General features: G+C 48.8%; 2 protein-coding genes across 5 annotated transcripts in view; one reads left to right on the top strand and one right to left on the bottom strand.

Moving 5' to 3' along the window:
• Positions 1 to 16,848, bottom strand: part of MOB1A (MOB kinase activator 1A) — a 340,751-nt gene that overhangs the window by 36,713 nt on the left and 287,190 nt on the right. The window contains exon 6 of one of the 2 annotated variants that reach the window (XM_063932121.1): positions 4,064 to 4,099. The exons of the other annotated variant lie outside the window; for it this stretch is intronic. Coding sequence (XP_063788191.1) covers positions 4,079 to 4,099 — 21 coding nt within the window. The 3' untranslated portion in view covers positions 4,064 to 4,078. Of the gene's footprint in view, positions 1 to 4,063; positions 4,100 to 16,848 lie in introns of those variants that run through there. 2 annotated transcript variants of the gene reach the window in all.
• TET3 (tet methylcytosine dioxygenase 3) overlaps positions 1 to 16,848 on the top strand; it is a 130,669-nt gene that overhangs the window by 107,281 nt on the left and 6,540 nt on the right. For all 3 annotated transcript variants that reach the window (XM_063932116.1, XM_063932115.1, XM_063932117.1), the window contains 2 exons: positions 2,703 to 2,840; positions 4,660 to 4,996. In XM_063932116.1, the coding sequence (XP_063788186.1) occupies positions 2,703 to 2,840; positions 4,660 to 4,996 (475 nt within the window). The remainder of the gene's footprint in view (positions 1 to 2,702; positions 2,841 to 4,659; positions 4,997 to 16,848) is intronic.

Genomic DNA, 16,848 nt, shown 5'->3' with positions numbered 1-16,848 from the left:
AAGAATGGACCCTGTTTTAGTCATAATTATTTTAATATGAATTGCCTATGAACCGATACTTTGAAAATTCAATTTGTGACATGTTTCACTGAGTTGAATCACATTATTTGGAAAGTGTGGTAACAATTTGTCATGTGCGTGTTACACACCATTTCCTGTAGGAAGTGCCTGCTCAGTCAGTATCTCCACCCTCTGTGGTGTGGCTAATGTGAATGAGAGATGAGATCTCCAGTGTTACTCAGCTTTTGATGTTTCCATTTGCACTTAATTTGTTTTTCTGCATTTCTTAGATTATATTTATTAGTTTGGCTACTTTATGAGATTTGATTATATTGGTCACATCTACTGCACTGTTTATTTCAGTGAAGAAGATGCATTTTATACAGGAGAGATTTGTGCTGAGCGATCTAGTACACATCTCTCTCCCCGAGCGAGGGGGGGGGGGCGGACTGGGGTTTCGCTCATTTCACCCAGTGGTGACATGAGCGATCTCACTAGATTGCTCATTTCACCCAGTGGTGACATGAGCGATCTCACTAGATTTGGCATGCATGCATACCAAATCTAGAGCCGGCGATAGCGACACACGGGACCCTACACACGGACAGATCCGTGCTTAATTTCTAAACAATGTAGTCAGATTGTTTAGAATGGAAGCACAAATCTCTCCGTGTGTACCCACCTTAAGTCAGGGAAGTATATGTTACAGCAAAATGCAACAATTTAGTGGCACAGTAAAGGGGGGGTACACACGGGAGATTTCTCCCAGAGATGTGTGCGGAGCGATCTATCACAGACCGCTCAGCACACATCTCTCCCCCCGCTCAGCACAGCGCGATGTGTGCTGAGCGAGGGTTGGAGGGGTCTGGGACTCAGGGTCGGCACCAATTAGGTCGACGCACCTTAGGTCGATACCTGAAATAGGTCGACATGGACAAAAGGTTGACATGAACAAGGTCTTCATGGAAAAAGGTTGACATGATTTTTTTTAATGTGTTTTTGTGTCGTTCTCTCCGTAATTTGACCGGGAACCCCAATTAGTGCATCGTGTCCCCTCGCATGGCCCGCTTCGCTACCGTTCCAAATTGTAGTCCACGTGGATCGTAAAGTATGAAAAAGTTAAAAAAATTAGAAAAAAAAGTGAAAACTCGTGTCGACCTTTTTCCATGTCAACCTTGTTTATGTTGACCTGTTGTCCGTGTTGACCTAAGGTGTGTCGACCAATTGGTGTTGACCTAAGTGGTGTCTAGATACCGGACAGGGGACCATTCATTTCACCCAGTGGTGAAATTAATGATCTCGCTAGATTGGGCATGCATGCATGCCCAATCTAGAGCCGGCAATAGCGACACACTGGGCCGTGCATTGCTGTCACCGGCACCCCTACACACGGAGCGATGTGTTCTTCATTTCTAAGCAATCTAGTCAGATTGCTTAGAAATTAAGTGATCATCGCTCCGTGTGTACCACTCTTAACTACCTGGAGCACTAGATAGATAGATAGATAGATAGATAGTTACTGAAGATTACATGCAATAAACAAATGTGTTTATTGCGCAAACAGCAACTTTTCATGTGATTCCTATTCATGCTCAACCATATATGATGCCGAAGACATTCGTATTTTATAGCGTGATCTAAGAGTGGTATATCTATCTTATAAAATGTGCTACTGTCAGTGAGGCAGGGATGCGCTGGTGTCAGTGAGGCGGGGATGTGCTGGTGTCAGTGAGGCGGGGATGCGCTGCTGTCAGGGAGGCGGGGATGCGCTGGTGTCAGGGAGGCGGGGATGCGCTGCTGTCAGGGAGGCGGGGATGCGCTGCTGTCAGGGAGGCGGGGATGCGCTGCTGTCAGGGAGGCGGGGATGCGCTGGTGTCAGGGAGGGATGTGCTGCTGTCAGTGAGGCAGGGATGGGCTGCTGTCAGTGAGGCAGGGATGCGCTGCTGTCAGGGATGTGCTGCTGTCAGTGAGGCAGGGATGTGCTGCTGTCAGTGAGGCAGGGATGTGCCGCTGTCAGTGAGGCAGGGATGCTCTGCTGTCAGGGATGCAGGGATGTGCTGCTATCAGTGAGGCAGGGATGCTCTGCTGTCAGGGATGCAGGGATGTGCTGCTATCAGTGAGGAAGGGATGCTCTGCCGTCAGTGAGGCAGGGATGTGCTGCTGTCAGTGAGGCAGGGATGCGCTGCTTGCAGGGATGTGCTGCTATCAGTGAGGCAGGGATGCGCTGCTGTCAGGGATGCGCTGCTGTCAGTGAGGCAGGGATGTGCTGCTGTCAGTGAGGCAGGGATGTGCTGCTGTCAGTGAGGCAGGGATGTGCCGCTGTCAGTGAGGCAGGGATGCTCTGCTGTCAGGGATGCAGGGATGTGCTGCTATCAGTGAGGCAGGGATGCTCTGCCGTCAGTGAGGCAGGGATGTGCTGCTGTCAGTGAGGCAGGGATGCGCTGCTTGCAGGGATGTGCTGCTGTCAGGGATGCAGGGATGTGCTGCTATCAGTGAGGCAGGGATGCGCTGCTGTCAGGAATGTGCTGCTATCAGTGAGGCAGGGATGCGCTGCTGTCAGGGATGCGCTGCTGTCAGTGAGGCAGGGATGCGCTTTTTGTTTGTTTAGATCATTTTCTCTGTGTCTTGATAATCAGAGTATAAATGAAAGCTGTAACATAACGTGTCCTGTTATTCAGTCTAAGCTAAATCTTCCCCTTTAGGTTAACAATGAAGAAACAGCAATAGATTGTCGGCTCGGATTGGAAGAGGGGCGTCCATTCTCCGGGGTGACAGCATGCATGGATTTCTGTGCCCATGCTCACAAGGACCAGCACAACCTCTACAATGGTTGCACTGTGGTAAGAAGGCCATTGCCATTGTACCTCTCAGAGAAATGCATGCATGGCTAGAAATCCTAAATACAGGTTTCTGATAGACTAGTGCATTACATTTAATGACCAATAAAACTATGGAGCTTTATATACAGAGTAATAAAATAGGTTACTATGAAAATAATAGAAAGCATAAAATTTTAAATTCCACTGCAGCTGTGGTAATAGCTAAGGTGTAATGGAGTAGTACTTCTTGGTAAATCGCTAAAAGGATGCTTATAAGCTCAGCTTAGTGTGGCAGGAATTTCACTGTGCCCTAGGGGTCCATTAATATATACGAAACATTTCCCATTTAGCTAATACAAGCCCAGCACTCAGGCTACTTCTGCTAAACAAAGGGTTGACCAGACAATGTAGAAATCCGAAACCATCTAAGTAAAACTATAGGGCAGAGGTTCTCAAACGCAGTCCTCAAGGCATCCCAATGGTCCAAGTTTTAGGAATATCCATGCTAGGCCACAAGTGACTTAATTAGCACCTCAGTTAATTTGATTTAACCATCTGTGCTGAGCCATGGATATACCTTAAACCTGGACCGTTTGAGAACCTCTGCTATAGGGTCAATTCAAATAGCTGCGAGGGAGGTGAGATGCCCAGCACCTCATATCGCCCCATCTCCCCCATCGTGGCCTATCTCACCTCAGACTCGCAAATCTCAGTAGACAGCTCTGGAGCCACTGTAAGTACTGCGTATGGCTACACTTAACAGGAGTGACTTGCAGTACTCCTATGAGTTAGTAGGATGTTTTAAGTACAGGAAAAATATCCACTTATTTACAGAATGACTCCCCAAAAGTTAAGTGCAAACATTTGTTTTGTTTAGGCACAAACACTTTATTTGTTCTTTAGCAATATTTATGAATGCTAAATATAATACATAGCACTTAGATTTAGAGCAGTCGTGCTGAAATTGAATTTCTGAATGTGATTATGGAACTGGAGATGACTTCCTAGGTCTCCAGTAATACCCCTTTCACACCGCAGCTTTAAACCAGTAAATTGCCAATTTTTCAGCCTTCCTAAACGGTTCTAGCTGCGGTGTGAAAGGGCCACATTGAATTTACCGTTTTCAAAATACGGGTATTTTAAAACGGTTAAAAAGCAGGGTCCTACCCGGTTCAGAACCGTTTCACTGTGCAGTGTGAAAGGCTCAGAAACGGTATTTCCAAGCCACAGGAGGTGATAGGCTGTCTCCATGTGTGATGTCACCAGGCAGAAGCAGGAAGCTGGAGGAAAAACACATGAGACACATGAGAGTGGGTTTAGAAGCGTTTTCTTACTGCAAATATATTATACAATGGCAACTTGGAGTGATGAAGAGGTGAGGGAGCTGCTAAGAATCAGAGGGGATGAGGAAATCTGCAGACAAATAGCTGGGACAGTCAAGGATGCACTCATATATAAAAACATGGTTAAAATGCTTCAAGCTGCTGGGTTCCATCATACGACTATCCAAATTATTAATAATTAATTAATTAATAATTATTAATAATGTGTGGGCCAGAAAAGTCCATTTATAATGACAACCACTGTTTTTTATGGGAGAAACGGGTTCAGTGTGAAAGGTACCAAAACGGTAATGAAATGGTAATATACTGGTTACAACATGCGATGTGAAGGGGGTTTAACTGCTCAGACCCGTTTTAAGAACCGTTTAAAGAACCGTTTCAAAAGCAGCATAAGGGTCCGAACCATGTCACTCGGAGGCACTGAATTGGAAATACAGAAGGTCATTTATTTGTACATGTGAATACTGAGAAATAACACCCCTCCCCCTCCTATGTAGGTCTGCACTCTGACAAAGGAGGACAACAGGACAGTTGGTAAGATCGCTGAGGATGAACAGCTCCATGTGCTGCCACTGTACAAAATGGACACCACAGATGAGTTTGGGAGTGAAGAGGGCCAGGAAATAAAGATCCAGAAAGGAGGAATACAGGTGCTATCTTCCTTCCCCCGCGAGGTCCGTAAACTCTCCGAACCTGCCAAGTCCTGCAGGCAGCGGCAGATGGAAGCCAAGAAGCTGGCAGCTGAAAAGAAGAAACTCCAGAAAGAGAAGCAGGCAACCCCGGATAAGGCCAAGCAGGAGCCAGCAGACATAGAGACCCACCAACAGAACCCAGGTGAATAATAAATGAGAGATGGATATTAACAAAGTAGCATGTGATATCAAGATGGTGGCATGCTTAAAGTATGCATGTCTATATGCACTACACATTACTTATAATAAGAATTTACTTACCGATAATTCTATTTCTCGTAGTCCGTAGTGGATGCTGGGACTCCGTAAGGACCATGGGGAATAGCGGCTCCGCAGGAGACAGGGCACAAAAGTAAAGCTTTAGGATCAGGTGGTGTGCACTGGCTCCTCCCCCTATGACCCTCCTCCAAGCCTCAGTTAGGATACTGTGCCCGGACGAGCGTACATAATAAGGAAGGATTTTGAATCCCGGGTAAGACTCATACCAGCCACACCAATCACACCATACAACTTGTGATCTGAACCCAGTTAACAGTATGATAAAACGTAGGAGCCTCTGAAAGATGGCTCACAACAATAAACAACCCGATGTTATTGTAACAATAACTATATACAAGTATTGCAGACAATCCGCACTTGGGATGGGCGCCCAGCATCCACTACGGACTACGAGAAATAGAATTATCGGTAAGTAAATTCTTATTTTCTCTAACGTCCTAAGTGGATGCTGGGACTCCGTAAGGACCATGGGGATTATACCAAAGCTCCCAAACGGGCGGGAGAGTGCGGATGACTCTGCAGCACCGAATGAGAGAACTCCAGGTCCTCCTCAGCCAGGGTATCAAATTTGTAGAATTTAGCAAACGTGTTTGCCCCTGACCAAGTAGCTGCTCGGCAAAGTTGTAAAGCCGAGACCCCTCGGGCAGCCGCCCAAGATGAGCCCACTTTCCTTGTGGAATGGGCTTTAACAGATTTTGGCTGTGGCAGGCCTGCCACAGAGTGTGCAAGCTGAATTGTACTACAAATCCAACGAGCAATCATCTGCTTAGAAGCAGGAGCACCCAGCTTGTTGGGTGCATACAGGATGAACAGCGAGTCAGATTTTCTGACTCCAGCCGTCCTGGAAACATATATTTTCCGGCCTTGACAACGTCTAGCAACTTGGAGTCCTCCAAGTCCCTAGTAGCCGCAGGCACCACAATAGATTGGTTCAGGTGGACGCTGAAACCACCTTAGGGAGAAACTGAGGACGAGTCCTCAATTCTCCGAATGGAAAATCAGATAAGGGCTTTTACAGGATAAAGCCGCCAATTCTGACACGCGCCTGGCCCAGGCCAGAGCCAACAGCATGACCACTTTTCCTGTGAGATATTTTAACTCCATAGATTTAAGTGGGTCAAACCAATGTGACTTTTGGGACCCAAAAACTACATTGAGATCCCAAGGTGCCACTGAAGGCACCAAAGGAGACTGTATATGCAGTACCCCTTTTACAAACGTCTGAACTTCAGGGACTGAAGCTAGTTCTTTTTGGAAGAAAATTGACAGAGCCGAAATTTGAACCTTAATGGACCCCAATTTCAGGCCCATAGACACTCCTGTTTGCAGGAAATGTAGGAATCGTCGAATTTCCTCCGTCGGGCCTTACTGGCCTCGCACCACGCAACATATTTTCGCCAATTGCGGTGATAATGTTTTGCGGTTACATCCTTCCTGGCTTTGATCAGGATAGGGATGACTTCATCCGGAATGCCTTTTTCCTTCAGGATCCGGCGTTCAACCGCCATGCCGTCAAACGCAGCCGCGGTAAGTCTTGGAACAGACAGGGTCCTTGCTGGAGCAGGTCCCTTCTTAGAGGTAGAGGCTACGGATCCTCCGTGAGCATCTCTTGAAATTCCGGTTACCAAGTCCTTATTGGCCAATCCGGAGCCACGAATATAGTGCTTACTCCTCTCCATCTTATCAATCTCAGTACCTTGGGTATGAGAGGCAGAGGAGGGAACCCATACACTGATTGGTACACCCACGGTGTTACCAGAGCCTTTACAGCTATTGACTGAGGGTCCCTTGACCTGGCGCAATACCTGTCGAGTTTTTCCCAACGGTTTATAATCATGTGGAGGACTTCTGGGTGAAGTTCCCACTCTCCCGGGTGGAGGTCATGCTGAGGAAATCTGCTTCCCAGTTGTCCACTCCCGGAATGAATACTGCTGACAGTGCTATCACATGGTTTTCCGCCCAGCGAAGAATCCTTGCAGCTTCTGCCATTGCCCTCCTGCTTCTTGTGGCACCCTGTCTGTTTACGTGGGTGACTGCCGTAATGTTGTCCGACTGGATCAACACCGGCTGACCTTGAAGCAGAGGTCTTGCTAAGCTTAGAGCATTGTAAATGGCCCTTAGCTTCAGATATTTATGTGAAGTGATGTCTCCAGGCTTGACCATAAGCCCTGGATATTCCTTCCCTGTGTGACTGCTCCCCAGCCTCGCAGGCTGGCATCCGTGGTCACCAGGACCCAGTCCTGAATGCCGAATCTGCGGCCCTCTAGAAGATGAGCACTCTGCAACCACCACAGGAGGGATACCCCTGTCCTTGGTGACAGGGTTATCCGCTGATGCATCTGAAGATGCGACCCGGACCATTTTTCCAGTAGGTCCCACTGGAAAGTCCTTGCGTGGAATCTGCCAAATGGGATTGCTTCGTAGGAAGCCACCATTTTTACACAGAACCCTTGTGCATTGATGCACTGAGACTTGGCTCGGTTTTAGGAGGTTTCTGACTAGCTCGGATAACTCCCTGGCTTTCTCCTCCGGGAGAAACACCTTCTTTCTGGACTGTGTCCAGGATCATCCCTAGGAACAGAAGACAAGTCGTCGGAACCAGCTGCGATTTTGGAATATTGAGAATCCAATCGTGCTGCCGCAACACTACCTGAGATAGTGCTACACTGACCTCCAACTGTTCCCTGGATCTTACCCTTATCAGGGAATCGTCCAAGTAAAGAATAACTAAAATTCCCTTCCTTCGAAGGAATATCATCATTTCGGTCCTTACTTTAGTAAAGACCCGGGGTGCCGTGGACCATCCGTACGGCAGCGTCTGAACTGATAGTGACAGTTCTGTACCATAACCTGCGGTACCCTTGGTGAGAAGGGTACATTTTTTGACATGAAGGTAAGCATCCTTGATGTCCCGAGACATCATGTAGTCCCCTTCTTCCAGGTTCGCAATCACTGCTCTGAGTGACTCAATCTTGAATTTGAACCTCTGTATTCAAAGATTTTAGATTTAGAATCGGTCTCACCGAGCCGTCTGGCTTCGGTACCACAATAGTGTGGAATAATACCCCGTTTCCTTTTGCAGGAGGGGTACCTTGATTATCACCTGCTGGGAATACAGCTTGTGAATGGCTTCCAAAACTGCCTCCCTGTCAGAGGGAGACGTCGGTAAAACCGACTTTTGGAAACGGCGAGGGGGAGACGTCTCGAATTCCAATTTGTACCCCTGAAATATTACCTGAAGGATCCAGGGGTCTACTTGCGAGTGAGCCCACTGCGCACTGAAATTCATTGAGAACGGGCCCCCACCGTGCCTGAGCTTGTAAAGCCCTAGCATCATACTGAGGGCTTGGCAGAGGCGGGAAAGGGTTTCTGTTCCTGGGAACTGGCTCATCTCTGTAGCCTTTTTCCTCTCCCTCTGTCACGAGCAGAAAAGAGGAACCTTTTGTCCGCTTGCCAACAAAGGACTGCGCCTGATAAAACCGCGTCTTATTTTGAGAGGCGACCTGGGGTACAAACGTGGATATCCCAGCTGTTGCCGTGGCCACCAGGTCTGAAAGACTGACCCCAAATGCCTTTTTTAAGGCAATACTTCCAAATGCCGTTTGGAATCCGCCTCACCTGACCACTTTACTGGTAGAATTGGACAACGCACTTATACTTGATGCCAGTCGGCAATATTCCGCTGTGCATCTCGCATATATTTTAAATGCTCTATAGGCAATAATATACTGTCCTTATCTAGGATATCAATATTTCCAGTCAGGGAATCCGACCACGCCAACCCAGCACTGCACATCCAGGCTGAGGCGATTGCTGGTCGCAGTATAACACCAGTATGTGTGTAAATACATTTTAGGATACCCTCCTGCTTTCTATCAGCAGGATCCTTAAGGGCGGCCATCTCAGGAGAGGGTAGAGCCCTTGTTCTTACAAGCGTGTGAGCGCCTTATCCCCCCTAGGGGGTGTTTCCCAACGCACCCTAACCTCTGGTGGGAAAAGGTATACTGCCAATAACTTTTTAGAAATTATCAATTGTTATCGGGGGGAAACCCACGCATCATCACACACCTCATTTTATTTCTCAGATTCAGGAAAACTACAGGTAGTTTTTCCTCACCAAACATAATACCCCTTTTTGGTGGTACTCATATTATCAGAAATGTGTAAACATTTTCCCTTGCCTCAATCATGTAACGTGTGGCCCTATTGGAAATCACGGTTGTCTCTTCACCGTCGACACAGGAGTCAGTATCCGTGTCGGCGTCTGTATCTGCCATCTGAGGTAACGGGCGCTTTAGAGCCCCTGACGGCCTATGAGACGTTTGGACAGGCACAAGCTGAGTAGCCGGCTGTCTCATGTCAACCACTGTCTTTATACAGAGCTGACACTGTCACGTAATTTTCAACAGTACATCCACTCAGGTGTCGACCCCCTAGGGGATGACATCACTATTACAGGCAATCTGCTCCGTCTCCACATCATTTTTCTCCTCATACATGTCGACACAAACGTACCGACACACAGCACACACACAGGGAATGCTCTGATAGAGGACAGGACCCCACTAGCCCTTTGGGGAGACAGAGGGAGAGTTTGCCAGCACACACCAAAGCGCTATAAACTGTATAGGGACAACCTTATAATAAGTGTCTATCCCTTATAGCTGCTTATATATATTTTTAGCCAAATAAGTGCCCCCCCTCTCTGTTGTACCCTGTTTCTGTAGTGCAGTGCAGGGGAGAGTCTGGGAGCCTTCCTACCAGCGGAGCTGTGTGGGAAAATGGCGCCGTGTGCTGAGGAGATAGGCCCCGCCTCCTTCTCGGCGGGCTCTTCTCCCGCTTTTATCTGGAAAACTGTCAGGGGTTAAATACATCCATATAGCCCAGGGGCTATATGTGATGTATTTTTTGCCATAGGAGGTATTTACATTGCTGCCCAGGGCGCCCCCCCCCCAGCGCCCTGCACCCTCAGTGACCGCAGTGTGAAGTGTGCTGGGAGCAATGGCGCACAGCTACAGTGCTGTGCGCTACCTTAATGAAGACAGGAACGTCTTCTGCCGCCGATTTCTGGACCTCTTCACTCTTCAGCATCTGTAAGGGGGCCGGCGGCGCGGCTCCGGGACCCATCCAGGCTGTACCTGTGATCGTCCCTCTGGAGCTAATGTCCAGTAGCCAAGAAGCCCAATCCACTCTGCACGCAGGTGAGTTCGCTTCTTCTCCCCTTAGTCCCTCGATGCAGTGAGCCTGTTGCCAGCAGGTCTCACTGAAAATAAAAAACCTATTTAAACTTTACTTCTAAGCAGCTCAGGAGAGCCACCTAGCCTGCACCCTTCTCGTTCGGGCACAAAAATCTAACTGAGGCTTGGAGGAGGGTCATAGGGGGAGGAGCCAGTGCACACCACCTGATCCTAAAGCTTTACTTTTGTGCCCTGTCTCCTGCGGAGCCGCTATTCCCCATGGTCCTTACGGAGTCCCAGCATCCACTTAGGACGTCAGAGAAAAAGGGAATACCGGCGGCCGGGATGCCGACGGTCATGTGACTGATGCCAGAATCCCGACTGGCGCCAGAACACCGGTAAGTATTGGGGTACAGATTAGGGTTAGGGGGTGCAGGTAGGGTAAGGCACAAGGGGGTTAGGGTTAGGCACTAGGAGGAGTGGTTAGCCATAGCTGCCATCCCCTGAGTATTAGCCATAGCCACCAACCCTGGAGGGTTAGCCGTGGCCACCACCCCCCAGAAGGTTAGGGTAGGGGAGGGTTAAAATACTTACCATCCATATTTGGGTGATTCTCCGTGATGCGCGGAACAGCTTCACAAATTCAAATGACATACTTCTCCAAAATAGCAAGATTTTAGTGCAGTGGTTCCCAAACTGTGTGCCGTGGCACCCTGGGGTGCCTCGGGACACTTGCAGGGGTGCCACGGGTTGGTGATCCAGAACCAATTCAAATTCTGAATGGTCAATGTAAAAAGCAAAACCAGTGTTAATGGCTGCCAATCATAAAATATATTGACAATCAGAAGCAAATCTTGTCCCTCACCACATAAGTTACCCTAAGGATGACATATAAAGACAATTTACTTAATTTAATATTTCTTTCTACATTTTTCAATAAGAAACTATTGGCCTAGGGGTGCCGTGAAAAAAATTCTGATACTCTAGAGTGCCGTGATTTCAAAAAGTTTGGGAACCACTGTTTTAGTGAGTCTTAAGTTATGGGGTAAGGCATTGCTACTAAGCAATTAAGTTTTCATATAACAACAATTTCTTAACAGACCAGTTTAAAAGGAAAAACATTTTTAAAGCGTGTGATGCACAGGAGTTGATGGTCACTTTCTGGGGAATCACCCACTTACTAAAAACCTATTGGTTGCTGCCGTGGAAGCAATTTGTTGTTACATATAGATACAAGCAAGCAGCACTCAGTTGTTGTCATGCTACGGGGCCTAATTCAGACCCGATCGCTGTTGTAGCCTGATGCCCTTTCAGAAGTGTGCACGCGCAGCAGCCGCACTGCACGTGCGAAAGCATTTCACTGAAGCGGTCGCCTCTGCCTGATTCACAGGCAGAAGAAGGGTGGGGGTGGGGGTGCAACGGCCATTGGGGTGGCGCGGTCCGGACAGCGCAGGCGTGTCTGGACCGGCTGCGTGACATCACACACAGACGATGTGACCCAGAATATAGCGGCTAGCCGCCTGCCAGCACAGCTAAGCTGCGCAGGCAGGGAGCTACAGTACTTGGGTGCGAAAGCATTGCCACCGTGCGATGCTTTTTCACCTGTGCTGGCGGGGATAGTACTCGACATGCAGGGTGGACTAGCCCTGTGCTGGGCATTCCCCTGCATGTCAGAGATTCTGATCATAGATGTGCTATTTTCTCTGACGTCCTAGTGGATGCTGGGAACTCCGTAAGGACCATGGGGAATAGCGGGCTCCGCAGGAGACTGGGCACTCTAAAGAAAGATTAGGTACTATCTGGTGTGCACTGGCTCCTCCCTCTATGCCCCTCCTCCAGACCTCAGTTAGAATCTGTGCCCGGCCAGAGCTGGGTGCTCCTAGAGGGCTCTCCTGAGCCTGCTAGTAAAAGAAAGTATTTGTTAGGTTTTTTATTTTCAGTGAGCTTCTGCTGGCAACAGACTCACTGCTACGTGGGACTGAGGGGAGAGAAGCAAACCTACCTGCCTGCAGCTAAGTTGCGCTTCTTAGGCTACTGGACACCATTAGCTCCAGAGGGTTCGAACACAGGCACCTGTCCTCGATCGTCCGTTCCCGCAGCCGCGCCGCCGTCCCCCTCGCAGAGCCAGAAGAACAGAAGCTTGAAGACGGTGAAATCGGCGGCAGAAGACTCCTGTCTTCATTTAAGGTAGCGCACAGCACCGCAGCTGTGCGCCATTGCTCCCAGCACACTTACACACTCCGGTCATTGTAGGGTGCAGGGCGCTGGGGGGGGGGGGGGGGCAAGGGGGGGGCCGCCCTGGGCAGCAATTGAAGTACCTTTTGGCATAAAAATACATATATACAGTCAGGCACTGTATAGATGTAAAAAACCCCGCCATTTTTTTACACAGAAAGCGGGACAGAAGCCCGCCGCTGAGGGGGCGGGGCCTTCTTCCTCAGCACACTAGCGCCATTTTCTCTTCACAGCTCCGCTGGAAGGAAGCTCCCCAGGCTCTCCCCTGCAGTATCCTGGTACACAAAGGGTGAAAAGAGGGGGGGGGGGGGGGGGGGCACATAAATTTAGGCGCAAAATTTGTATATACAGCAGCTACTGGGTAAACACTGAGTTGTAGTGTAATCCCTGGGTTATATAGCGCTGGGGTGTGTGCTGGCATACTCTCTCTCTGTCTCTCCAAAGGGCCTTGTGGGGGAACTGTCTTCAAATTGAGCATCCCCTGTGTGGGTGGTGTGTCGGTACGCGTGTGTCGACATGTCTGAGGTAAAAGGCTCCCCTAAGGAGGTGATAGAGCGTATATGTGTGCGAGAGGGTGTCTCCGTCGACAACGCCGACACCTGTTTGGATATGTGTAAGTGCTAAGGTGAATTTATTGCACAAAAGGTTAGGGAACAGACAGGAAATCTACCCATGTCTGTCCCTATGTCACAGAGACCTTCAGAGTCTCTCAATGCTCACTATCCAAAATAATAAACACTGGTATCGACACAGAGTTTAACTCCAGTGTCGACTACGATAATGCAAAGTTACAGCCAAGATGGCTGAAAGGTATTCAATATATGATTATTGTAATAAAAGATGATTTGCATATCACTGATGACTCATTTGTCCCTGACACAAGGGTACACATGTTAAGGGGAAGAAAGCTGAGGTAAATTCCCCTCCTCTCATGAGGAAAAAGAGCGGGAATCTCCAGACAAGAGACTGCAGCTTCCCACAAAAAAATTCTCAGGCTGTATCCTTTCCTCACTAGGGCCAGGATGTGTTGAGAATCTTCCCCTAGGGTGTCCTGTTTGCACAGACGGTAGCACTAGCTATTCTCAGGGATCCTGCAGATAGCGTGCACGTTCTAGTATACTACCCAGACCGGCGATTGTGTCGGCATGGGTTTATAGCGCTGTGGCAGCGTGGACAGGTACCTTATCAGCAGAGATTGAGACCCTAGTATGCATATAGATATATAAATTCTTAAGTGATAGATATATAATTATATAACATGCCCAAAGAGACATGAGTATACTGGGTCCTAGAGTCAAAGCTATGTCGATTTCTGCTTGACGTGTCCTGTAGTAATATGCAATGGACAGATGATGCCGACTTAAGAGGCATATGGAAGGCTGAGGATTGTGTGGAGAAGGGTTCTCGGGCCTGGTCTCCACAGCGATAGCTGGTAATTCTGATATTTTGCCTTATATTCCTGCACAGCCTAGGAAAGCACGACATTATCAAATGCAGCCTTTCGAATAGAGAAACAAGAAAGTCTGAGGTGCGTACTTTCTTGTCAGAGGCGGGGGCAGAGGAAAGAAGCTGCACAACACAGCTAGTTCCCAGGAACAGAAGTCCTCCCCGGCCTCTACAAAAATCCACCGCATGTCGCTGGGGCTCCACAGTCGGAGCTAGGCCCGGTGGGGACACGCCTTCGTAAGTTCAGCCACAAGTGGGTTCACTCCCTGTTAGATCCCTGAGCAATAGATATTGTGTCTCAGGGATACAAGCTGGACTATGAGAAGATGCCCCCTCACCGACGGCCCTGCCGGCTTCCCCCCAAGAGAGGGAACTAGTGTTAACTGCAATTCACAAATTGTATCTTCAACAGGTGGTAGTCAAGGTTCCCCTCCTTCAACATGAGGGGGTTATTATTCGACCATGTTGTAGTCCCGAAACCAGACGGTTCGGTCAGACCCATATTGAATTAAAATCCCTGAACATATACCTGAAAAGGTTCAAGTTCAAGATGGAATCGCTAAAAGCGGTCATTGCAAGCCTGAAAGGGGGAGACTTTATCGTGAATCGGGACATAAGGGATGCATACCTTCATGTCCCCATTTATCCACATCATCAGGCGTACCTCAGAATTGAGATACAGGATTGTCACTACCAATTTCAGACGTTGCAGTTTGGTCTTTCCACGGCCTTGAGAATATCACCACGGTAATGGCGGAAATGATGGTGCTCCTGCGGATGCAGGGTGTCACTATTATCACGGACGATCTCATAAAAACGAGATCACGAGAGCAGCTGCTGAACAGCGTATCACTTTCTCTGGAAGTGAAACGGCAACACGGCTGGATTCTATGTATTCCAAAGTCGCAGTTGGTTCTTACAGCTCATCTGCCTCTCCTAGGCATGATCCTAGACACAGATCAGAAAAGGGTTTATCTCCCGATAGAGAGAGCTCAGGAGCTCGTGACACTGGTCAGGAATCTATTAAAACCAAAACGGGTGTCAGTGCATCACTGCACTCTAGTCCTGGGAAGGATGGTGGCATCATACGAGGCCATTCCCTGCGGCAGGTTCCATGCGAGGACCTTCCAATGGGACTTACTGGACAAGTGGTTCGGATCACATCTTCAGATGCATCGGTTAATCACCCTATCCCCCAGGGCCAGGGTGTCTCTCCTGTGGTGGCTGCAGAGTGCTCACCTTCTCGAGGGCCGCAGATTCGGCATTCAGGACTGGGTCCTGGTGACCACGGATGCAAGCCTCCGAGGGTAGGGGGCAGTCACACAGGAAAGAAATTTCCAATGTCTGTGGTCAAGTCAGGAGACTTGCCTTCACATCAATATCCTGGAACTAAGGGCCATATACAACGCCCTAAGTCAAGCAGAGATCCTGCTTTGCGACCAACCGGTTCTGACCCAGTCAGTCTGCAGTGGCTCATGTAAACCGCCAAGGCGGCACAAGGAACAGGGTGGCGATGGTAGAAGCCACCAGAATTCTTCGCTAGGCGGAGAATCAAGTAAGCGCACTGTCAGCGGTGCTCATTCCGGGAGTGGACAACTGGGAAGCAGACCTCCTCAGCAGGCACGACCTCCACCCGGGAGATTGGGGACTTCATCAGGAAGTCTTCACGCAGATTGCAAATTGATGGGAACTGCCACAGGTGGACATGATGGCGTCCCACCTCAACAAAAAGCTAAAAAGGTTTTACGCCAGGTCAAGGGAACCTCAGGCGATAGCTGTGGACGCACTGGTAACACCGTGGGTGTTCCAGTCGGTCTATGTATGTCCTCCTCTTCCTCTCCTACCCAAGGTGCTGAGAATTGTAAGAAAAAGAGGAGTGAGTACAATATTAATTGCTTCGGATTGGCCAAGAAGGACTCGGTACCCGGAACTGCAAGAAATGCTCTCAGAGGACCCATGGCCTCTGCCTCTCAGACAGGACCTGTTGCAACAGGGGCCCTGTCTGTTCCAAAACTTACCGCGGCTGCATTTGACGGCATGGCGGTTGAACGCCGGATCCTAGCGGAAAAGGGCATTCCAGATGAAGTTATTCCTACGCTGATAAAGGCTAGGAAAGACGTGACAGCAAAACATTTTCACTGTATATGGCGAAAATAGGTTGCTTGGTGTGAGGCCAGGAAGGCCCCTACAGAGGAATTCCAGCTGGGTCGATTCCTGCACTTCCTACAGTCAGGAGTGACTATGGGCCTAAAATTAGGATCCATAAAGGTCAAGATTTCGGCCCTATCCATTTTCTTTCAAAAGGAACTGGCTTCACTGCCTGAAGTTCAGACGTTTGTTAACGGAGTGCTGCATATTCAGCCTCCTTTTGTGCCACCAGTGGCACCTTGGGATCTTAACGTTGTGTTGGATTTCCTGAAATCCCACTGGTTTGAGCCACTTACGACCGTGGAACTAAAGTATCTCACGTGGACGGTGGTCATGTTGTTGGCCTTAGCATCGGCTAGGCGTGTGTCAGAATTGGCTGCTTTGTCATGTAAAAGCCCATATCTGATCTTCCATATGGACAGGGCAGAATTGAGGACTCGTCCCCAATTTCTCCCAAAGGTGGTATCATCGTTTCATTTGAACCAACCTATTGTGGTGCCTGCGGCTACTCGGGACTTGGAGGACTCCAAGTTACTTGATGTAGTCAGGGCTTTGAAAATCTATGTAGCCTGGACGGCTGGAGTCAGAAAAACTGACTCGCTGTTTATCCTGCATGCACCCAACAAGCTGGGTGCTCCTGCTTCAAAGCAATCTATTGCTCGTTGGATCTGTAGCACGATTCAGCTGGCGCATTATGCGGCTGGACTGC

This window comes from Pseudophryne corroboree, chromosome 6, assembly GCF_028390025.1.
Source record: "Pseudophryne corroboree isolate aPseCor3 chromosome 6, aPseCor3.hap2, whole genome shotgun sequence".
Lineage (NCBI taxonomy): Eukaryota > Metazoa > Chordata > Amphibia > Anura > Myobatrachidae > Pseudophryne > Pseudophryne corroboree.
This window is presented reverse-complemented; position numbering and strand designations above follow the sequence as displayed.